This window comes from Falco peregrinus, chromosome 1, assembly GCF_023634155.1.
Source record: "Falco peregrinus isolate bFalPer1 chromosome 1, bFalPer1.pri, whole genome shotgun sequence".
Classification (NCBI taxonomy): Eukaryota; Metazoa; Chordata; class Aves; order Falconiformes; family Falconidae; genus Falco; species Falco peregrinus.
This window is the reverse complement of record NC_073721.1, coordinates 59,038,390-59,060,953: the sequence shown is the minus strand read 5'-3', so window position 1 is coordinate 59,060,953 and position 22,564 is coordinate 59,038,390. Positions and strand designations below refer to the sequence as shown.

The 22,564-nt window shown below is 49.4% G+C and overlaps 2 protein-coding genes across 5 annotated transcripts in view; one reads left to right on the top strand and one right to left on the bottom strand.

Moving 5' to 3' along the window:
- The first annotated feature begins 3,548 nt into the window (after window positions 1-3,548).
- CHAC1 (ChaC glutathione specific gamma-glutamylcyclotransferase 1) lies at window positions 3,549-5,747 on the top strand. Its single transcript, XM_055793603.1, has 3 exons — window positions 3,549-3,827; window positions 3,905-3,940; window positions 4,049-5,747. Exons 1-3 carry the CDS (start codon window positions 3,579-3,581, stop codon window positions 4,484-4,486), a joined length of 723 nt encoding a protein of 240 aa, XP_055649578.1. The 5' UTR covers window positions 3,549-3,578; the 3' UTR covers window positions 4,487-5,747.
- Window positions 5,748-18,487: 12,740 nt separating this feature from the next.
- INO80 (INO80 complex ATPase subunit) overlaps window positions 18,488-22,564 on the bottom strand; it is a 67,316-nt gene continuing 63,239 nt past the window's right edge. For all 4 annotated transcript variants that reach the window (XM_055813414.1, XM_027778505.2, XM_027778506.2 and 1 more), the window contains exons 34-36: window positions 22,106-22,265; window positions 21,085-21,303; window positions 18,488-20,479 (exon numbers count right to left, since the gene is read on the bottom strand). In XM_055813414.1, coding sequence (XP_055669389.1) covers window positions 20,262-20,479; window positions 21,085-21,303; window positions 22,106-22,265 — 597 coding nt within the window. In that variant the 3' untranslated portion in view covers window positions 18,488-20,261. The remainder of the gene's footprint in view (window positions 20,480-21,084; window positions 21,304-22,105; window positions 22,266-22,564) is intronic.

Sequence of the window (22,564 nt, the reverse complement as noted above, 5' to 3'; positions counted from 1 at the left end):
TACAATTGTCTTTTTCTCCTTTCTTAACTGGTTCTCAGGCCAAAATAAAAATTTTTATTGCTGTTAAACTTTTTTTTGGTAAAAAATATAATTAACAGAATATGACCATTATCTTCCATTCCTTTTTCCCCTAGTCACTTTTAAACTGTTGAAAGTCCTATGTTTTTTTCCCACCTCCTCTTGTAGCCCTGAATCTACATTGTGTTCCTTAACAGATAACTCCATTGCCCTCCACATCCTCCCTTGCACCTGTTTGTGCATTCCTGTGGTTCAGGTTGGCAGGCTGTTCTTACGAACACAAGCTCCAACAACACTGACAGACACTAAATCCTCTCCTTAGTATTCACCTGCTTTACCTGCATAGCCATGCCTATACCATCTGCAAGACAGCTCTTCTGCTCAGCTCTTCACCCCGATGATCCTCCTGCCCTTTGAGTTATTTAACCAAAGTACAATGAAGGTACAGTCAGTAACAAGAAATGGAATAATGAAAGCTTGAAACAAAAAAAAAATTCTTAACCTCTTCCTGTGTATGCCACAACTTCAACAACAGCCTGCCCCCGGGCTGCGCTTTTAATGATGGAGCAATATCCCAGTGTCTTTACACCAGAAAATCAGGGTGATTTGACTTCAAAAGGTGTTTCTAACCTCATACCTAATTGATCTGGGTGTAACAGCACTGAAGGGAGCAGAGATTTGTGGGGTTTAACTGGTGCAGGATCTGAAGCTGGTCCCCTAAGGCTTTTGCTTTAGGCATTGACTCTCCATTGCAAACCTGGCCTGGCTGTGTGGCAGAGCCTTTTGGCCAAGAAATACAGCTGAGGCAGCTCTGCAACGGAAAGCAGCAATTTTTCTCCCCCATCAGCAAGCATACAGTCACTTCCCAGTAGCATATTTTTTTATTTCTTGATCCAATTTTCCTTTGCTTCTATTAGCAGTTAAACTAATCTTCATTTGCAAGATATGCATAATTAGCACGTTTCTTAAATGGTGAAACTTCTCATCCTGGGGAAAGCTGAAGAAAGAGGCTAGATCTTTTTTACTGGTATCACTGAGACCAGAACCTAGGAAAGAGTTTCTTCAGCTCATCTTTTAGACACCAATTTGTCTGTCACTGTTTGTGACCTTGCTTGATAAAGATGATGCAGCTACAGCCAAACGTTTTACTGCTTTTATTAACTACATATTAGGGTTTTGCTCAAATTTCCTTGATTTTAGCAGGAAAAAACCTGAAGAACTAAACATGAAAAATACGTGCTTGCTGCAATGGGACACAGAGGACTGGTTTAACTCCCACATAAAACCGGTTTCATTTGATCGAAACGTCACATTATTTTAACATTGAAAAACTGTACAGCTAAGGCAGGAGTCTTGTATCTTAGGAGCCAGGATCTGCAAGACTGAAAATGTAAGACTAGAGATTGATTTCTTGCTTTGCCAAGCAGAGCTTTGATACAAACAGTTGTAAGAACACTTTCTGGAGCACTTTCTTGTCTGCCACTGAGGCCTCCAAGTATGGCAGCTGTACAAATGGGGGTTGAATTCACATTCTGCCTATGGAAAGGGATGGGTGGGGAAGGAGTAAGAGGCTGCAAGCCCGTAACAGCATGGGTGTGCGGCGTGAAGGGCTGGGAGAATGCAGTGCTGACCCCATACCTTTGAGCCTGAGTAAGACAGAGAAGGTGACTGGGAAAAGCACAAGTGGAGAGAAAAATTAAGAAGCTTTGGGCTATGTTAAAGCTGACCTTGCGAAGAGCCATCCAAGGTCGACAAGTAAAGGGTGAGCCAGTCATCGTGGCAGAAGAGAAGGGCATGCTGCATATGGCACGGCACGACAGGACAGATGTGAAAGCCATAGAAGCTGTTGATGTCACCCATGGTGAGTGTGCCAAGGTACCGGGAACGGCCACCACAGTCTGTGTGCCTTGTAGCTGCAACACCCTGTTATGTGGAATGGAAGAGTGGGTGCTGGATGGGACCCAACAGGAAACTAAAGAAAAGACTGTAAATAGACTGTTTGGAGTGATTAGATGCAGGGGACAAGAACAATAATGAGAAATATCTCTGTGAAAACACCTCAGTGGTTTTGCTTCTCATTCTTTCCGTCCCTTCTCTCTTCTGCTACTAAAATAGAACAACCTGGCAATTTAAGCCCACGTCTTTAGCCCAGCTCTTGAGCCACCACAACCTGCTTAAAGGTGACTTACAGTTGGGTCTGCATCTCATACACAGACACTTCTCAGACTTGCCTATGTAACACATGGTACGTATCACAAGCCCACACTCCAGTTTGGATTCAGTACAAGGGAAAAGGCACTCAACTGGCCAGATTCAGCAGCATTTCCTTGCATTTGTGTGGATATTATTGCTCTGTTTCGCTTATATGACTTACGCCTCAGCGCTGTTGACATCAGGCTGTTGCTTCAGCCAGTTTAATATTAACTTCTTGGTTTTCCAATGCACCTGCTCACATTCATGGATGAAGCCAAACTGGGGATAGCAGGGCAAGCTCCTGAGGAGGGCTTCCCTGCTTATTCCACCCCAGCGCCTCCCTTTGGGGCATGGCATGCTCTGCTCCATCCACCCCAGGATTGTGGCAGCGGCCAGGCAGCTCGCCAGGGGTGAGCAGCTATTCACCCCTGCGCACAGGGAGTCTGACAGTGGGTGATCCCCTGGGATCACCTGGCAGGAATCTTGCAGATGAGGCTGTTTCCCTGGCAGCTTTCACTGAGTGCTGACAGAGCAGCCCCCTCTCCCCTGCCCTGGTGAGGCACACGTGCAGTGCTGGGCCCAGTGCTGGGCTCCCCAGTTCCAGAGGGACAGGGAGCTGCTGGGGAGGGGCCGGCGGGGGCTGCGAAGGGGGTGAGGGGCTGGAGCATCTCCCCGGGGAGGAAGGGCTGAGCGGGCGGGGGCTGTTCAGCCTGGAGAGGAGCAGCCGAGAGGGGATGTCACCCATGGCTGCAGGTATCCCCGGGCGGGTGCCCAGGGGACGGGGCCAGGCTCTTCCCAGCGGTGCCCAGCGGCGGGACGAGGGGCACCGGGCACAAACCGCCACACGGCCGGTTCCCTCTGAGCAGGAGGGAGAACGTGTGTCCCTGGCGGGTGGCGGGGCGCTGGGCCGGGCTGCCCAGAGCGGCTGGGGAGGCTCCTTCTGCGGGGCCATGGTGCAGCCTGCGGGGAGAGCCTGCGGGGGGGGATGGGGCTGGGGGCTCGGGGGGCGCTGCCCGCCCGCGCCGGTCGCTCGGGGGTTCCCTCTGATTCTGCGTGACCCTGCGCTCCCTCAGCGCCCACCGGCCCCCGCCTCCCACTGCGGATACCTCCTGCCGTGCCGACGGGCCGGGCCGCGGTCCCCTCGGGGCGGCCCGGGGTCTCCTCAGGGCCGGCGGCCCCGCCCACGCGCGAGCCCCGGCTAACGGCCGCCCCCGCGCGCCTGACGCAACCCGCGCCCCGCTTTGCCCCACGCGCGGCGAAACCTCCCGCCCCCGTTGCATCACCCGGCGCCGGGGGCGGGGCGCGCGGCCCTTTAAAGCGCGGGCTGCGCGCGGGCGGCCCCACGAGCGCCGCGCCCCTCCGCCGCCATGAAGCGCGACCCGCAGCGCCCCGAGGAGCGGCCGAGCCGGGCCGAGCCGCAGCCGGCCCCGAGCACCCCCGAGCCGCCGGGGGAGGCGGAGGGCGCCGAGCCGCCGCCGCCGGTGTGGATCTTCGGGTACGGCTCGCTGGTGTGGAGGCCGGGCTTCGAGTTCACCTCGCGCAAGGTGGGCTTCATCCGCGGGTACAGCCGCCGCTTCTGGCAGGGGGACACGTTCCACCGCGGCAGCGAGAGGATGGTAAGGGCCGGGCCGGGGGGCGGCGGGCCGGGGGCCGGGCCCGGCTGCTAACGGCTCTCCCCTTGCTCTCTCCACAGCCCGGCCGGGTGGTGACGCTGCAGGAGGAGCGCGGGGTGAGTGCGGGGCGGAGGGCGGGGGGCTCCTCTCCCCGGTACCGGCCGGGCCGGGCTCCCCGGCCGCCTGAGGCGTTCGCGGCCCGTAACCCCGCTCTGCCCCTCCAGGCCTGCACGTGGGGGGTCGCCTACGAGGTGCGCGGGGAGCAGATCGCCGCGTCGCTGCAGTACCTCAACGTGCGGGAAGCGGTCCTGGGAGGCTACGACACCAAGCTGGTGACGTTCCACCCGCAGGAGAAAGACGCGGAGGAGCCCATCCTGGCTCTGGTTTACATTGCAACGCCCCAGAACCCCTCTTACCTCGGCCCGGCATCTGAAGAAGACATTGCGGCTCAGATCATCGTATCAAGCGGTTGTGCTGGTCATAACATTGAGTACTTGCTAAGGCTGGCAGACTTTATGCGCTACTTTTGTCCTCAAGCAGAGGATAAACATCTCTTCTCCATCGAAGAGGCTCTTGTTTCCATCCTTCCCTGTCTATACTACACAGAGGAGTCTCTAGAAGAAACTGCCAAGTGTCCCTTGGAAGTCCAAGGGCTGAAATAGGTTACTTTTTTGAGGGGTCCCAACAGAACGAACATAAGGGAGAAAGCAACGGGGACAATCTTAACTCTGATAAAATATACTGGACTGAGTGAATAAAGGGAGAATTGGCAAGTGGTAGGGGAGGGGTGGAGTGGAGCAAAACACGCTTGCTATAAGACTTGCAATTAGTACCTGTTACACTCCCTACCTGTAGCACCATGACAGCCATCGCTGCTTTCTGTGTGGGGAGCAGGGATCTTTGCTGGAACTTTGCTCTGTAAGGCTTGCTTCAAACCTGAAGCATCACTTTCTTTAGAGAAGAAAGAGGCTCATCTATTCCATGCACCTTTTTTTTTTTTTTTCCTTTAAAGACTAGTTGAGCAGGACTTGACTGGGTTTAAGCAGTATGTATGTAATTCTACCTCAGGCTGGCAAAAAGCTGTTTGTGTGGTGGTGGAGAGTTGGGCAGATTCTGCTAAATAAGACTTTTTTTGGTTTTTGTTTGCCCCCCCTGCCATGTCCCACCTCCAGTACCATGACCTGACACTAGATTTCAGGACTACTGTGCAATATTAAGTGAACTGGCCTCTGTAGGCTCCTGTGGATCCTCCTTCCTTATGTTGTGAAGGATCATGGTAATGCACTTATTTTCTAAAATGTAATACTGTACTCATTATGTGTTGTGTTTCCCCTTTGGAGGGGTATCTAAACTGCTCACATGCCACAGGGGTATGCAGCCCACATTCAACCTTGCATTTGTGCCTTCTAGTTTTAAATCAGTTTTCTGAGGAGCTAAGCCTGCTTTAACGACAGAAGCTTTTCTCCAAGCTTCGTTGACCTTGTGCTGCTACAGACTTAACAGACTCTTTAAGAAATGGTCCTGCCTGCAGGAACGCTGCCCAGGTGCAGTAGCATTTTAACCAGCCCTGTGCTGGATGTAATCTCTGGTGCTTCAGGATGACGTGGGTTTCTGTAGAAGCATTTGAAGGTTCTAGTTCCATACCAGGGTGTCTGTCTGGTAGACTGTTACTTGACTGCAGAGGACCATGGCTGAGAGCAGACTTGTAAGCCTCTGAGTACTGAGAAGCCTGCCTTGATAGTGTTAAGCAGAGGCGCTGCTGCAAGCTCAGACTTTTCAGCTCCATGTATTAACAGCATGATAACCCATAGTATTTTATAAAAAAAGCGCTACGACTGCAGCAAAATAGCTTGTGAGAGCTGGGACGTTGGAATTCTCCCCAGTGCCATGTGTTTTATTAATTATTAAAAAAAAAAAACCAAACCAACGATGGGGACTGTTTGTATTACTGTGGCTTGTATGTATATGAAGTGGTACTGTGCTGTGCCCAGTAATAAAACAAACTGACAAAGTTAGTCTTTTGTACTTTGGTGTTGGCTTATTTTCATTACTGACTTAAAGTTCAAGCTGATTTTTCTTTTTAATTTTTTTCTGTTGTTTGGTGTTGCTTTTTTTTTTTATTTTTAACAACCTGCTGCTGTAGTTCCTATGGGTTTGGTTTTGTGATTTTTGTTTTTGTTGTTAAAAACCCAGCCACCTTGCTGCTGAGCAGCTTGCCTTTGCTGGATTTACAGGAAGACACCCATTGACTCTTCCCCTTTGAGAAAAGGGGATTCAGTAACTTTCTCTTTCCAGCTCTTGTTGACTCTGGAGTGTTAGTGCTGACACCACTAGCCAGCCCACCTGACTGTACAGGGCAGGCACAGAAATGTAATTCTCCCTTGGCAGGCAGCAGGATTGTTGTTCCAAGTGTAACTTGGCATTGCTGTTTCCAAGAAGTAATAGTGGAAGGACAAGAAACTGCTGCCGTAGCCAGATCTGCTGTCTGCAGCCAGTTATTTCTCTTCTGCAATGTGCTGTGTACAGGGGTAACGTGCAGCTGCCCTTCTGATTCTTCTAGTTACCAGCTGCCTCAGCAAATCACTGTACACTGTACCTACCAGTATTACCTGCCTCAAGATTTGAGTGATGGAGTGAAAACTAATGGAAACAACTGAATTTACCACTAATGAAAGGCAGGTGCATGTTTCAGGGATAACAGACTAAAGAAAACTATGTTTTCCCTATTCCTTGGAGGCTCTCACTTTGACTGAGCGGCAGTGTCTTCCCATGGGGGCTAGTTCCCCCCAGCTGAAAATCAAAGGGTTAAAGAATCAACTTACCTACAGGGAAATGCTCCCTTACTAGTATGTACATGACTGGGGTCAGATACCAAACCAGCTCCAGATAAAGCAAAATCATCTTCACACCTTTCACATTTCTGAAGGCACAAAGATGCCACTGATGGGAATTAACAGTTGATGTGTAGTAAGCAACCTGCATGGACAGCTGCTGCCTTCATTCAGCCTGGGCTGGCCCCATGATCTTCCATGTCACTGGCAAAAGACAAGTGGCAAGCGCTTGCAAACAACCCATCAGCACTAGGAATGTTCCTTCAGTTGCTATTTCTTTTTCCCAATGAGTTCTTTGCAGCAGACTTCCAACAAAAAGAAAAAAAGGGCGAGAGAAAAAAAAAAAGGACGGACCCTGTTTCCTTTCTAGGAGCGGTGAACATTGCAGCTTGCTGCTGTCATCCCATGACCATGCCCTCCAGTCACTAAGGCAATGAGGTATCACATTGGTTCGTTCTGCTGAGGCTTTTATTGTGCCCTGTGAGTTGGGGAACTGGCCACGTTTTGGTCAGTTGATGAGTTTAAAAGGTTAACCCCCCAGATAGAACTCTGGCCATGTGAGTGAGGGGAGGTGGCACCCTGCAACATTTGCTGTATGCCCAGGCTTGCATTTGTGCTGCACAGTGGCTTGCCTCTGGCGAGCCAGATGTGAGGAAGAGAATTACTGCTCGGATGTGGTCACACAACCATGGCACTTGGGAGTGCAAGGCCAGTGGTGACAGTGTCCAACCCCCTGCAGGTTTCATTACAGACTTCCTCTCCCTACACCATGGCGTGCCAGCCCAGGTGAAGCAGCTGGCTGTGGGCACAGCTCCTGCTTCTGGTCACTCTACGGCTGGCCTGGGAAAGAGTGTTCACCTCATCAGAGGGTGGGACAGCCACCCTCATCTGCCAGACACCACTGGAGATGCTTCCCTGTCCAGTGGCTTCCTCTTGCACGTCTGTTTTCTCTTCTCTGACTTCCCTGCAACAAGCTCATGCCTATCAGGTCACCTCACATTAGAAACTGGCTGCAATAGAAACATGTTTACAAGCACTATCAATCACATACTCTCCGAGTCTAAAAGCAGCACAATTTACATTATTTCAGTCCCTTTTCCATTCTCCTGCCCAGCAGTTCCCACACAGCCCTGGGTTGCTGCTTCCTTGAGTACATCAGGGCTGGACCTGCCCAGCTGCTTTGCAGTGGCACAGACAGCTGAATACAGAGCTGGCAGCAGGTAACCCAGCCCTGCCCTCCACATGCGTGAAGTGCTCCCGAGGGCACGTGGTCCTTGATCAGGCAGGATAAAGATACTCAGCAATGTTAAAAGGATTCAGAGGAGACAAAACCAGACAAAAAAGTCTCTGGTTCTCAGGTGCTACGGTATCATCTCGGTTTCAAGGCAGAGAGAACTGAGGAGACTTCTCACAGGTAAATCTCCACCAAGGTGATTCTGTCTTTAGTAAAAATGTAGTTGAAATACAGTGTCACCAATTTGTGAACTTACCTGTGCTTGCTGTGCTTTTCTAGAGGAGGTGCCGGGTCAGAAAGCCAGTGAGACCAAGCTGGTACTTGTGGTTGCTGGTGATACAGGCACGCAGCTGAGGGAGGGAGGGAGGGAGGTGGTTGGAGGGGACAGTGGCCGGGCAGAGGGGTAGGAACAGGCCATATTCCCCAGCTGGCTGCGAAAGCAGCCAACGCCTCGCATGAGCCCACCTCAGCAGAATGTACGTTGGAGCATCCAGAAAGCGGGGCCAGCGCAGGCGTTGAAGGCTATCGAGGAGCCCACGTGGCATCTCAGCCCCTGGAGAAGCTGAAGGGGGAGGCGCAGCTCCCGTGCGTGCCCACGGCCTGGGGTCCTGGGGCTCTGCCACGTGCGGCTGGGAGAGGCTCACAGGCGACGTGCAAGTGGTGGCTGGGACGGCACACCTGGGTGTAGCAGCTGTCACAGGAGCTGCAGCTGGTTGTACAGAGCACATGTGGTATTCCGTATGTGTCTGCTTGCCGCTCCAGAGACAGGCTGAAATGTGGATTTAATTACCTACAGATGTTTCACAGGCAGAGGAAAAGCAAAAGATAAAAAAAACCCCAAAAATACTTATCGCTGCTCCTGGACAGCCCTACACGGGCTGCCTGGCTGGTGCAAGCGAGAGCAGCTGGTGCTGCTCGGCTACGGAGCCTGCAAAGGCTGCGCTCTGGCAAGTGCTCCCCTCTGCAGTGAAGGGGATTGTGCGCACTGTGCAGAGAAGATGTGTCCAGAAACCACTTCTGGCTGGGTAGCAGCTCGTGTTCTGCTCCTGCTACCAGGAAGGACTGGATGGTGAAGCAGGGGAAGGACAGAGGGTCCACTGGGTGTACAGCTGCACCAGGACAAGCAAGACTGACTGTGCAGAACCCACCCGGCACAACACACATGGCCGTGGGCACCTGCGCGCTTTGGTGCTTCCCCATATAACATGTTCCAGTTCAGGTGCAAGAATGGTAGCACTGCCAGCGCACCACAAATCCTGGGAGTCAATCTGGGCCTGGAAGTCCTTCGTGAAACTCTAAATCAGGTATCACCTTCAGTGCAATAACCTCATCCCAAAGGCAGAGGGGAAAACAAACGAGCAGAATTCGGGTGGGAGATTTCACGCCCACGCCCCCCCCCCCCTCCCCCGAGTCAGACTTCTGACTTTGGTACTGCCAGTTGTCACGACACGGCACATACGTCATCAGCACCAAGTCCAGAGAGTGTTTTGTTCAGAACTCAAGGGCAGATGCAACATAAAGTAAGCGCAGTCCCAGCGCCGTGCCACCGGTGCGCAGCCCAGCCCAGCACGTTTCCCTGCACACGGGAGGAACAGGAGGGGATAAACCCCCAGATTTACAGTCAAGCTATGGAAAAACTACACTTGCAGCAAACCCAGCAGCTGCTCAGCAGACCTTGGGGTTTCCTGCTAACAAGTTGCCTTGGCTTAAGGGAAAACCTCCCTAATTTACACACTGTATTAGCGTTATGAGAGAAGCCCGTACGGCTTTGGAAGAGCCTCGGGCCAGGGAGGGCAGGGAGGGCGGAAGGAAGCGGGCATTCTGGGCAGGACTGGGGAAGCTCTACACGTTTTGTTTACAGACCCTGTACACTTTTTGTTTGGCTTTTGGATGTGTTTTATTCTTTCTCAGCTCCCTTTTCACCCCATCATAGTGCCAGCCACACTGGTGAGTGTTTATGCTTGCGAATGCCTGAAGCACAGCCAGTACCTTGAACTCCAGAGAATGAGACTGAAATAACGTAAAGGTCAGGGAAGTTCAAAGACAGAGAGGTGCTGTTTTCCTAGCTGGGGACACCACGCTGTTCCCAGACCGCGCTGGGCTGCTCTGGGGATGCGAGAACAAAGACCCTTCTTATGTCTGCCTGTTTATGCCGTTTTTTGCCTCCCTCACCTCTCTGTTTTAACAGGACTAATTTTCATGAAGCTTCAATTAAAACCACCAGGCATCAGTTTGGTCTGAGCCCGACAACTGAAGAGGCACCTGATAGCTGCCGGCACTTAAAACTCCTGTTGCCGAAGGAAAAGGGAAGTTTGTATCCCAGCCGCTCCAGCCCCGCAGGCTCACACCGCAGGAGCCCCAGCGCACTGCTTCCGTGAGCGCTTCACCCACAGGAAGGCAAGTCAGAGGATGACTTCTGGAGAGGACAGGGTTCCTTCAGCCCCGCTGGTTCACAGGCCTGCCCTTCAGAGAGGTGCGAATGCACGCCCAGGCTGCCTGGGCACATGCCGGGTACGTGCCGCTCAGCTGTGCCATGCAGGTGGCTAGCACAGGTGGCTAGTGTGCAGAGCAGCATCGGGCACACCACCCCGTGCTCTGCATGGAGCCGGTGATCACACTTCTAGCTGCAGATTTCCGCAGGCTGGGGGGTTCTTTAGCACGTGTGCATACACGGCACACCTGTTTGCACCACGGCGCTTGCCCTACATGCCCTCATTCAGAGGATGGGGGGAGGCCAGGGAAGGGTCTGGGTTCACACGAGCCCTGCGTTTCACTAGCTTACGGCCTCAGCTGTCTGCTTCACCTTGAACTGGAGCTGCAGGCCAAGCGACACCGACCGCACAGGCAGCAGGGACGTCGCTGCACAGCCTTGCGTCCAACCCACATCCAGCAATTACAGCCTCACCGACAAACCAGCCGCCTCGGGGGCAACCGCAGCCAGCTTGCTGCTATTAAACTCCAACCACACAAAGCATATGTGACATTTGAAAACACTTAGAAAACAAACTAAGAAAGCAGCCTTTTATCCCTTTCACTGTCTAGGCAGTGCACCAGCCTTTCCACACTCCAAGTCGGCACTGACGATGCACATGATGCTGTGGGAGGGAGGGAGCAGGCAAGGGAAGGCAGGGGCTGCCCGTGGATGTGTTTACGCCACCTCCGTTCACCCCGCCGTCCCCCCCGCACCGGGGCAGTGCTAGAATGTCCCTTTGCACATGTCACAACCAGTGCCAGCGCTGCGAGTGACCTCGCAGGACTGCGGCTGACATGCCGCTGATGGAGGTGCGCAGGGGCGGGAGATACAGTTACAGACAACTGGGGCAAGCAGCTCTGTTGGCAGGATGCTTCTACAAACATCAGAGGCCGAGATCTCTCGCTTGTTCCTGTTTTCCAGTGAAGCACCCATTTCTTTAAGTAAAAATATATATATAAGAGTATAAAAGTATAGTGTGAACAAGGATAGTTCAAAGAGGTAGTAGGTTTTTAGATTATACATACATTCACTCTTTTGGTCTGCTTTATAAGAATGTGTTTTTCTTCTCCCAGACGTTACTCTCCATGAACACACAATCCCATTTTTAGAGCGGGAAAAGTGTGGGAATGCCCAGCTCCCCAGGGCTGTGAGAGATGCTGCTTTTCATCTTCCCTTCGCCAGCGGCTGTTAGCAGGCTGGATTACCTCTGGACCCGTTAGGCGGGAGCTAGACAAAACTGTGTCTCTGGTTGCTGCACAGCACAGTCAATTCTGGCAGCATTTGTGTCTCTACATATATATTGAATCTATTCCTGGAAATACATCCTGTAATTTGAGAGCAGATGAGTTCAGGACTGAGGATATAAATTAACTGTGGGACTGGTCTTACTCAGAATAAATACCCACTATTTTTTCCCAGAGGTTCCTGCCTCATTTCACTTGATGGGAGGATGCTAACAACGAGCAACAGTTCACTCCCTTTCCCCCTGCGTGGCCCGGTGTGTTTATGCACATCCTACTCCAGATGCAGGGGGACCATGCCTCATTTTGACTTTCCTCTGCAAATCACTACAGCGACCTTTGCAAATCACTGCAGCGCCTTCACAAACGTTAATTCCTCTTCACAAGAGGTGATCCTTGTGGAGAGGTATCCTTTCCATCACACGGATGGGGAACTCAGACATCAAGAGCATGACTTCAAAAGCGCACAGTGACTGTGAATGCGTGGCGTGAGGCACTGAGGGATGATGGTATAATACGCGAGTTGTTCAGAGACACCATGCTGCAGAAGGGGTAACGTGTGCTCACATAATCAGCGCTAGATCCTGACACAACCATGCGGGTGTCATCCAAAACTTCCATGGCCACCCCTACGGTTGCCATCGCCCAGCCAGGATCTGTGTGGTTGTAAGTTTAGTGATTCGCTCTCAGTGTTCTTAAACCTTCACATACCTAAGCGTGCGTAATGTTTATTTGCCAACTAAACATTAAACTCAGCAGAAAAGCATTTTCGTACAGCTTGGGGTGCTTTTGTTTTACATACATCACTCAAACTGGTTGCAGTCCCTCAAGCTTTTTTAACTAACGGCTGCGGCTCACAGCTGCTGGCAGTTCCAAACTTCTCACACGTGTTTATCCCTGCAAAATCTCAGACATGAGGTCTGTTTTAAATTAAAGATTTAAACAGCATTACTTTTCTCATTTGCGATCAATTATATTGCTGCAAGGGAGAGCTGGGCTTCTCTAATCTGTCGGTGAACATTCTACCAAACCAGCTCTCATAACATTTAGTTAGTTGATTCTAGACAGACACAAGGGTACACAGCCAAGGACAGCAAACCGCAGTGTAACTGAATTACATTAATTATACAATATATACCTCTGATTGCATACGCTAACAGCAAGTTATCCGAGCCAGGGATGCAAGCCTCCTGCAAAGCTCATGATGGTGTGTTTCAAACACTTAAAAATCACTTGGGGTTACAGCAGCCTGTAAAAGAAACCGTCATGACTTGCAGTCCTAGATCAACAGCGTGTTTAAAAAGCGACGTGTGCATTACAGATCCAGCACCGTGATGTCAGTGCGTTTTCAACCAGGCGATGGGAACTGAGCTGACACATCACTGAAAAACTAGGTGGCAATTATTTTTTCATGCTAACCAGATTAGATGAAATATTATATATTAAATAATAGTATATGTTTATAATAGTATCCAATATATAATATTATATATCATATATATTATCTATATTAAAAATAAAGTAAAATTATGACTACAGGTTAGACACAGTAACTTCTTCTGAACTCTGAACGTGCCAGAGAATGATGAAGGATTGCAGCCACCTGGACAGCCAGACATCATGGAGCTGAACTAGTTTCAGGAGCACTTGAAATCCTGAGATTGAAATGCACCATTATGCATCTTTACAGCTATTTCAAGATGCACTTCAATGAAATACCATAGTACTATGGCAGTAAATGAGATTAAGTCAAAGAAAACTCTGGATTAGAGAAGCCTGTAGGAACGCAGAAGTTGTCCACAAAACTGTTCATGTGAGCTTAGTGGAAGGAGCACCAAGAAGAAACAAGATGCAGCAGCACCCTCACATCCTCACCCACCAGATGCATGGAGCGAGCGAAAAAAACCACCAAAAACCCAACCACCAAACCAAAAAAAGGGTTTTTTGGAGGTGAGTTTTCAAGATTCTCTAAATATTCATATAGTCCCAACATCTCTTCTGTTTCCTCTGCTTGCAAAGGAAAACCCTGGAGCCTTGTCACAGGCAATAAAGCATCATTCAAGGGTGTGCCCAGCTGCGTGCCATTGCATTTACTGGGCAGCGGCACGCTCCGCTCATCAGCACCTAGCTAATTGCGGTCATGTGCCAAAAAGCTTAATGTAGTTTTAAAAAAACAACAAAAAGCAACATTCAGCCAACTGCGTGTGAAATTTGCTGACTCCTCCATTCTTCTAAAAAAAACACCAGCAACCTTCTACGGGCTGAAGCAGACAGGCATGCTGCACCGGCTGCAGGGAGGGCGAGGAGCACCAAGGGTGGCTGCTTCCAAGTAGCTGGGGTTTAGAGCGACTTTCATACAAGCTTATGCTCACTCTGGGGGAAAGCGCCTTGAATTACAGAAGGGTGCGAGCTAGAGAACAGTTGCTCCCAGCGACTGCGGACATTCTTTCCCCACAAGAAGCTCACCTAGGAGGGGACGCACGGGCACCGCTGCAGAGCCAGCGTCACACACCCGCCTGCCCACGCAGCAGCTGTGAATCCTGAAGGGCACTCGCTAGCCCAGGGAGCAATGAGAATGTTTACATCTGAATGCTACCGTAACATCAGGGGGAACTGGAACACCAGAATTTACAAGAAACCAGACAGACACGTGAACGAGCGACACCTCACCGCAATCCGGAGAGGGCTCCCACCTGTGGTTTACTCCTTTCTAGAGGAAGACCCAGATGGGAAGTTCAGAGGTAGGGATACATCTGAGGAACTACAAGAATAGAAGCGAGATAAACAGGAATTGCTTCTCCTAGTAGGACATCATTTGTTACATACATCTTGAGAAGAAAGCCGCTAGTTTCTTCTTATGAATAAGAAAATTTGATCACATTGAACAAACAGTCCCATCCCACATACCGTTTTTGTGCAACAGTCCAAACAAGTGGTACGCTTCCAAACAGGCTCTAGTCTCTGAGCAACACTAACAGTTTTTCTTGGTTTTGAAAAAAATGGTGAAGGTTTATTCAGGGTAACAGTGTGCACAAACTACATGTGTGCTTAGCTTTACCTTAATTCACGGTTCTCATTGAGACGCAAGGCTACGAGGGTTATGAGTTTAGAAATTAACAAAGTTATAAACAGAAACGTTTCTCCTGCCAACCAAAAGCCCTGAGGACAACACTTAGGTCTTCAGAAGGGTTGGGTAAGGTTATGCAGCAGGGAGGAAAAAACCATGTGCTGGCAAACAAGTGTCACAGAGATGACAAGTGATGCTGTAATGACTTAAGAGTCGCTTAGGAGCTCACAGCGGCTCTGGTTAAGTGCAGCGGGTCTAACACAGCAGCAGCACCGTGCAAGAAGGAAGAGAGCCCACGGGGAAGCTCAGGAAGGCATGAAAGTGGCCTTTCAGTGTTTTCCTCCCCTACCTCATTCTATTAGTGATGCTCATCAGCTAAGGAAGGAAGGAGTCATCGTTTCATACCCTAGTACTGAAACACTTCCTCATGCCTGGGACACAAACGAATTCCCTCGTATGCCCCTAGAAGAACATCACCTAAACAGGTGGGTACAAAATGCCTGGAAGAGCCATTAGCTTTGGAGTAACTTCACTTTCCTGAGGGAAGAGGCAGGAGCTAAGAGGAAGGTGATGCTGGAGGAAAGCCAACTCATCTTACCATGTGTTTCCCCGCTTCATAAGGCGTGTGTCGCAGGCTTTTCAGAGGAGCAAATGTTCATCTGAGAGCTGCACAGAAGACCTGTTTACAATACAGACCGACTGGCTGCATCTGAGAGCCAGGCCATCTGTATCCTCCTAGTAACGATGCTCCTGAGAGAAAGGGTGAATCGCCCCTTCCCCTCTCTCACCCACTGCTATGCACCTGGTGCAGGCTGCAAATCAAAACCCCTTCACAATTCAGCGAGCACTTACACCTAGGAGCACTAGATGCGATTGCCTTTATTTTGGTATATGTCTCACTTCTACTTTGCATGCAAGCAGCATCCCTTTGGGTAGTGAGCTACAAATTGTTTTTCCAGCCACTGGAGCAGAAATTTCCGAAGGACAAGCAGGGAGCGAGTGCATCACCACCCCTTCCCGCGCAGGAAGGGGACACTAGGCATGCCTGTAGGGCTCCCTGCGTTAGGATGTGTGTTTCAGACTGAACAGTCACCGGAACAGACAGAGGCAGCAGTGAGAAGCTGAGGCGGCTGCAGGTACACCTGGGAGCAGCAGCAGCCCAGCCCACTCCACAGTGAGCAGGAGATCCGGGCTGGCAGCAGGCGCGGGGTGGCATTTCCCCGGTGACATCGATGCACAACCTGCCCCAAGTGCTTGTATCAGTTGTGCTGCTCCTCCTCCCCGCTGCAACTCAGCCGTTCCTCAGCTGTGACCCAAGGAGCACAGATCCCTACTCCTCCTGCGTGGAGCTTCTCCCACTGAGCTCTGTGTGCCTCCCCCCTGGGAAACGCTGCTAAAGGAAGTACTTTGGGAATACGGGAACAAAGCAAGACTCAGCCCTAGGCAGACAGGCAGCTTTCTGCAAACGGAACACGAGACAGCCAAGAGCAGATACACTGTGGGGAAAGCACGCAACAGCAAGGGGAGATGGCTTGGGAATAACACCACACTAGGACAGCGCAGAATTAATAACCTAAAGTTAAGAATTAAAGTAGTTTGAGGTGAAAACCTTCCTGCAGGAACCTGTTTATCTCTCTGCAGAACAGGGAGATCTAGTGGCTGACTAAATGAGGTTGACAACAGACCCGACCCATGACAAAAACAGAAAATGGCTTGCAGACTAATTAATCTCCCCTTGATTTAGATTAAGTGGATTCCAATTGAACACAGAATAAATAAAAGCAGAAGTTAGAATTCTGAAGACGCCACAAAGCCAAGAAACCAAACCAAATCACTTAAAAAAGGAGCGGTAAGAGTTTGCGCGGAAGGGACCACGCAGTGACCGTACTGCTGAACAGGATTCCCAAGGACAGTGCAGTGGAGTCCCTGTCTATCTGATATACGTGATTTTGAAAAGGAGGTGAGAGGACACTGGAGTGCTCCATTTTTATAACATAATAAACCTACACATTGGCTTTCACAGCCTGTGATGAGCAAGGGCAAGTTTTTCTCTCACTGCATCATCTGGCTTGGCCTTCTCCCCAGCTTTGTTGCTTGGTTTTGCCATCCCCTGGAGTGCCAACGATTAACCACATCCAGACAGAAGATGTAGGGTAAACTGCCCTGGGGCTCATCACGTTGTATTTTATCAGTGGTCTTTCTGGTACGTCCTGTCCACATGCTTAGGGGTTAAGTTCAGTACTAGAGGTCAGAAAGAAATCCCTTTCTCCTGCCTCAAACTACCCTGCAATAATTTTTGAGAGAAGGTAATGGTTGCAATCACTCATGCTTTCCTCCAAAGCAATATTGCAGTTCCAGTTTTTGGTCTTTAAGACTTAATTTTGTCAACTGCTTGGTGAGACTTTGTTGGCCACACGTGGCAGTGGGAAGAATGGGTGTTCTGGAGACCCTTCTGGGCCAGCCACTCCCGGTAGGCCAAGCTACCAAAACGTGTGTGAGGGCGGGACACAACAGCACCTTTCAGTCCTAACTTCTCAGATTACCTAAGAAAATTATCACCTTTAAATGACTTCAACAGTAGTATTAAGCAGTGAACTGTATTTAACAGTTTTGTAGTAAGTGGCGAGTGAAACGCTATAATCAAATAGCATGAGGAATACACAGCATTCCAACATTCCCCAAAACACATGACATCGACTTCCCCATTCCAGCTTAAACCACAAACTTAGTTCATTCACTCTTCTGTTTCTGCCACTAGCAAATACTTTGATCCCTTGAAGGAGAGTGACTTTCTCTGCCATTAATTCGCAAGGAAGTGCACAACACGCAGTCAGAGCCAAAGATGCTCAGGCTGACTTCAAAAGAAGCAAGCCTCTGCGTGCACATCCATTTTACTCACCCCAACAGAAGCGTTCCCCACGCTGTTGATCACAAAACTACCTCTACCTCCTTAAAATAATTCCCAGTCTTTTATCTTTCCAGCACTAACTCCTTCCCAAACTGAGAAATTAGAACAGCCACTGATCAGTGTCACAGAACCTCAGCTCTTCTCCAGCGCGCAATACAAGGAACGCATCTGTAGCTTTTTTTTGGAACCCAAACTGGGGATGATCTAGCAGTTCATTTACTTCACAGCTACATTAGATCTTGCTGACTCAGTTAGCCTGATGCAAGCGTTCCAAGCAGACAGGCTACCACTACTTTTGTCACAACTTGTGAACACATTTGGTATTTCTTTTGAAGATTAAATGTCTTTAAATATATTTTTTATATTGTCAGTTTTCAAAGTATCGATTATTTTCCAAAAGTGTAGCATGCAACAGTGCATATTACATCTTTGCAAGTTACAAATTATTTTTTTTCTCTCCACTTTGGATTACAAATCGATGCAATTGCCTAGCAGGACAATCAAGACCACACACAAAAAAGTCCTTTCAACTCCCACTGAAAAATAAAGAGGAAAGAAAAGAAAGAACAGTAGAGAAAGATGTCCCAAAACAATCACCTGTATCGAATTCAGCTGCCATAGTTCAGGTTGCAATTATACATATTGTACTTGCTTTTGTTTTCCTGTGATCTGCTGCATACCTGCTCCAATATGAGTTACGAGGTCATCAGTAAGTACACACCTGTGACAAGGTACAGCTGTAACTGGCAAAGGTTACCAACGTGACACTCTGAAGACTGCAAACGCTCTAGAGCATTGCACTGAGCAGCACGTGTCTGTAGGTGCGTTTCCAGATGTGCATCCTCCACGCTCTCTTCCCTAATCCTCTCATTCATACAGCTACAGGCAGAAAAAACACAAAGGCACTGATTTACATAAAATTATCTCACTCCATTTTATTTAAGATTTTCTTCTCCAGTTAGTAAAAGAAAGATGTGTCTCTCTTTATACATATGTACAGTTCAGTTATAAAAATAGACAGCACATTCAAAGAGAAAAAAAAGCTTGGCATTTGTCTGATTTCCTCTAAATATCATATATACATGTGAATAGGAGGGGAATGGGGAAGTCTTCATGAGTTAATTAAACAACACCTCCCCCTCAATTATCCCCTGCAAATCTGTTTAAAAATCAATCTAACTAAGCTCAGTTCTGCTATTTTCAGGTGTGCAAATTAGAGGCAGAGCCAACAGGAAGCACTCGCTCCACACTGTAGGACGCCAGGCAAAGGATTTGGGGTTGGAAAAAAAAATTATAATAATAAAAAAAGTCATCTTCTGCTGTCAGAGCCCAGACCTGCAACCCGACTTGCTTCTCTCTCAAGGGATGAAAGTGCCCCGGCAGAACAGCCTTTTATAATTCAGTGTGTCAGGCAGAAGAGCTGCCCCACATCTAAATCTCAGTGCAATGCAGACAACGCTTACAGCAAAGCAAGGGGCTACGGCGGGGTTTGTGCATTGAGGACAGGGAAGGAGCAACCAGGGAATGAGGACACAGACGGGCACCGGCAGCGCTGCCTCCATCAGCCCCATGGGACGTGGCCACTGGTACCCACACACGGCAGTGAACTCAACCAAGCCAGTACGTGTGATGATCACAAAGATGAAGGGAAAGCACGCTGGAAGAACAGTCAGTGGATGGCTGGGATACGAGACAATTTTCTCCCCAGGGTTTGGCTGGAAGGGGGAATGGCACAGTTTCTCTCTCAGGACAGTTTTCTGTTGCTCCCCTCGCAGCACTGCAAGCTGCAGAGCCACGCTCTGCTATGGCACAGCGAGAGGAGCAGCCGCACACTCTTCCTCGGCACTTCCCCCTTCCCCCTTTTGCAGTTTGAACAAATGGAGCCTTATTTTGTTCCTAAGCTTTTAGGAGTTCTGCACACCTCAAAAGTGAGAGAACTGTGAAATGCAAAGTGAACCACTGGCTTGTGGTTCCTTCCACTGCGCGCAGCAGAGGCAGCGCGGCTGCTCTCCCCAGGCCTGCCGGCGCGCTCCGTGTTCTGTGGCTCCGAACCTCTTCCTTGACAAACACTGCTGAGAGTCCCTTCCCTGGAAACCGCCCGAGACACCCTCCTTTGCACTTCAAACCCAGAGGCCTACGCTAGAAGAATCCAAGAACATGGGGTTTTTTGATCACACATCACCTTCGGGTTAGCCCCCAGTTAGCCCCGCACGTACATTGACCAGCTGCCAGTACGGAAATGTCTTGTGACTCTCCAGGACACTCCTGGGGTTTGGATACTGATTTCATAGGATAAAACAAATGCTGGGTTCCACCTCAGGCTACGAGAGAGAAAGTATACTGGTGTGACTTCAAGCACATCCAGCTCAAGGGTACTGCATGGAGTAGCTGGACGCTTTTGCAGGAATCTTTGCCAGATGCGTCAACAAAACACCAGCTGATACTTACTCTCCCAGTTACCCCAGAGCCCCTTCCCTCCCTCTCGCAGCGTCTGCAATGATAGTTTTTTGGAATACACATAATCAAAGTGCTCACATAAACCACCCACTCCCATTGTGCTTTGATTTTCTTTTCACACACATGCTGGACAGCAACAAGGCATTCCTCTGCATGCCTGCAGCTGCCAGGGTGGTCTACTCTGAAAGCCAACACAGTTCCAACAAGCTTTGGGGGTTCAAAATTACTACCGACCACCGGAGGCGTGGGCACCTTTGCTTTGCTTCCGAATTGGAGCTTCTGATATGAGACTGCTGGTCAGGTTTAAGCTTTTGGGGGTCCCACAAACACTGTTTCCTTTGCTCAAAGGGGAGCTCAAGGGAGAAGAGGCGCTTGAAGGTCCAAAATCTGCAAGTCCAGAAGGCCGAATAATTGCTGTCTGTAGAGGGCTACTTGCAGACATGCCTAGCAATGGGAAAGAGAATCAAATTCCACATGAGCATATTATTCCACTTGTGGCTCTTCCACAACAATGTACTAACAATCGGTCTTAAGACCACCCTGTATTCATGACTTATGAGAGTTTAACGAAAAGGGACATCCTTCAGATACAAAACATCTCGCAGTTATACCCTGGGCCACCTTCAGCTGGCGTGAAGCTGAAGCTTCATCACCACCAGTTTAGCAGGCTTTGGAACCTGATGCTGTAACTTCAACACAACAGCAATGCAGGACAGCCACAGCCACACCCCTGGGACAAACAACGCTACCCAATTTGCCTGGACACCAAAATAAAAAACAAGAGGAAAAATATTTGGTATGAGACAATTCAAAGGGCAGATGAAACTTCTGCAGGACCAGTCTCTCAAGGTCATCTGTGGTGAAACGGGCTGTCCTCTCACGCCACTACCGCATCACACTGTGTATTGCCTGGATCTCAGAACATCATGGACAAGCAATACCAACACCACCTTCAATCTACTGTTTGACAGGCTGGAACAGCCATCACCCCGCTCATGTGGCTGGTTCTGCTCTGGGCAGCCTGCTGCCTCCCCTCCCCCACAACATACCTTTCGAGACATTGTACCCGTAGGCTGCGTATGCCGCCGCGGAGGCTGCCGCTGCTCCTGCTTTGGCACCTGCCATTGCCGCGGCGCTGCCCGCTATCGATTTCCTGCTTCGGCCTTTCCCAGTGCCGCCTTTGGATCCGCTGCCCGAACCTTTAGGACGGCCCCGGCTTCGACCTGACTGGCCTCTCCCAGTGAGAGGTGTATCTTGCATTGAAACACCTGAACAAGAAAAGAACATTAAACCAGTAACTGCTGCAGTGTTTCAGGTGACCCCCAAATGAACACGGCGTCAGAACTACCTACCACTTACATTAATACTGTTCCTATTAACCAATACTTTTCATTTACATTAACAGGGACATTAGTAGCAAGCAGCGATCCCATGAAAAGGAATTATGTATACGCAACTTCACTCTTTATTAACTATGTCTTATTGATTCCAACTACTTACTAATATTATGAATCCAATCCACAAACAGGTGGAGGATTTTGGGTTGTACTTCAGGATGAAGGACTTTCTTACTTGAAAATAGATATGAAGCTTCTTACATTTGCTATCTCTAAAGAAACTCGTCAAGAACTACGGCTCTACTTATTTCAGTATAGAAAACTATGGCAGTTAAACATTTGCCATTATTTAACATTACAGCTGCTCCAATCACCCACTGGAAACAGAGGACCCACCAGCACGTTCAAGGAAAACCTGAGAGATTTAATAGTTCTGTGGTGGTCTGTAAATTGGCCATGTGAGCATAATGGAAGGAAAGCCCCCTATAACTACCAAAAAAGGACAAAACTTTTATGAGTAACTAACACAGAAGAGACGAAAAAGTGAATGACAGCCTATAACTAGTCCTCCCATCAAATCTGCAGTAATTTCTGAATGAAAAGGCATTTCCCCCCCCCCCGAATCTTGCCAACCATGTGTACACATTTCCTGCATTTTAACTTGAGTATCACCTAGCCATACAAAGTTGAGGTTTAATAAATGTTAGCAGCAAGCCAAGGCAAGAGTACTGACCATTGACGGTATCCGAAACTGAGCCAGTAATGGAAGCGGGAGAGTTTGTCGCCCTTGACTGAGGTGCCGAAGAAGCCAGGTCATCCACAATCACAAGCATATCGCTACTGCTCTCGTCGGGAGGGATAGAGCCCATGTGTAACTCGCTGCTGATGGATATCTAAACACAACACAACAAAGCCGTTAGCGTCTCACGGTAGGAAAGGGAAGGGTACAAAAATAATAAAATCTTTAAAAAGGCAATCACAAACAATTAACTGGTACTTGTTCTGTTCTCTCTCATTTTCACCATGAGAGACAGCATGACACAATCTGCCGAATCACACCACACTCTATTTACATGCTGAGCAGCGGTAAAGGCCTCCAGGAGCTACTTAATTGCAATTCATGAAAATACACATTAAATTAAGCAGCAGGAGACTAAGAGCTCAGCAGAGATTTAAGAAAACTGCTGTCCAG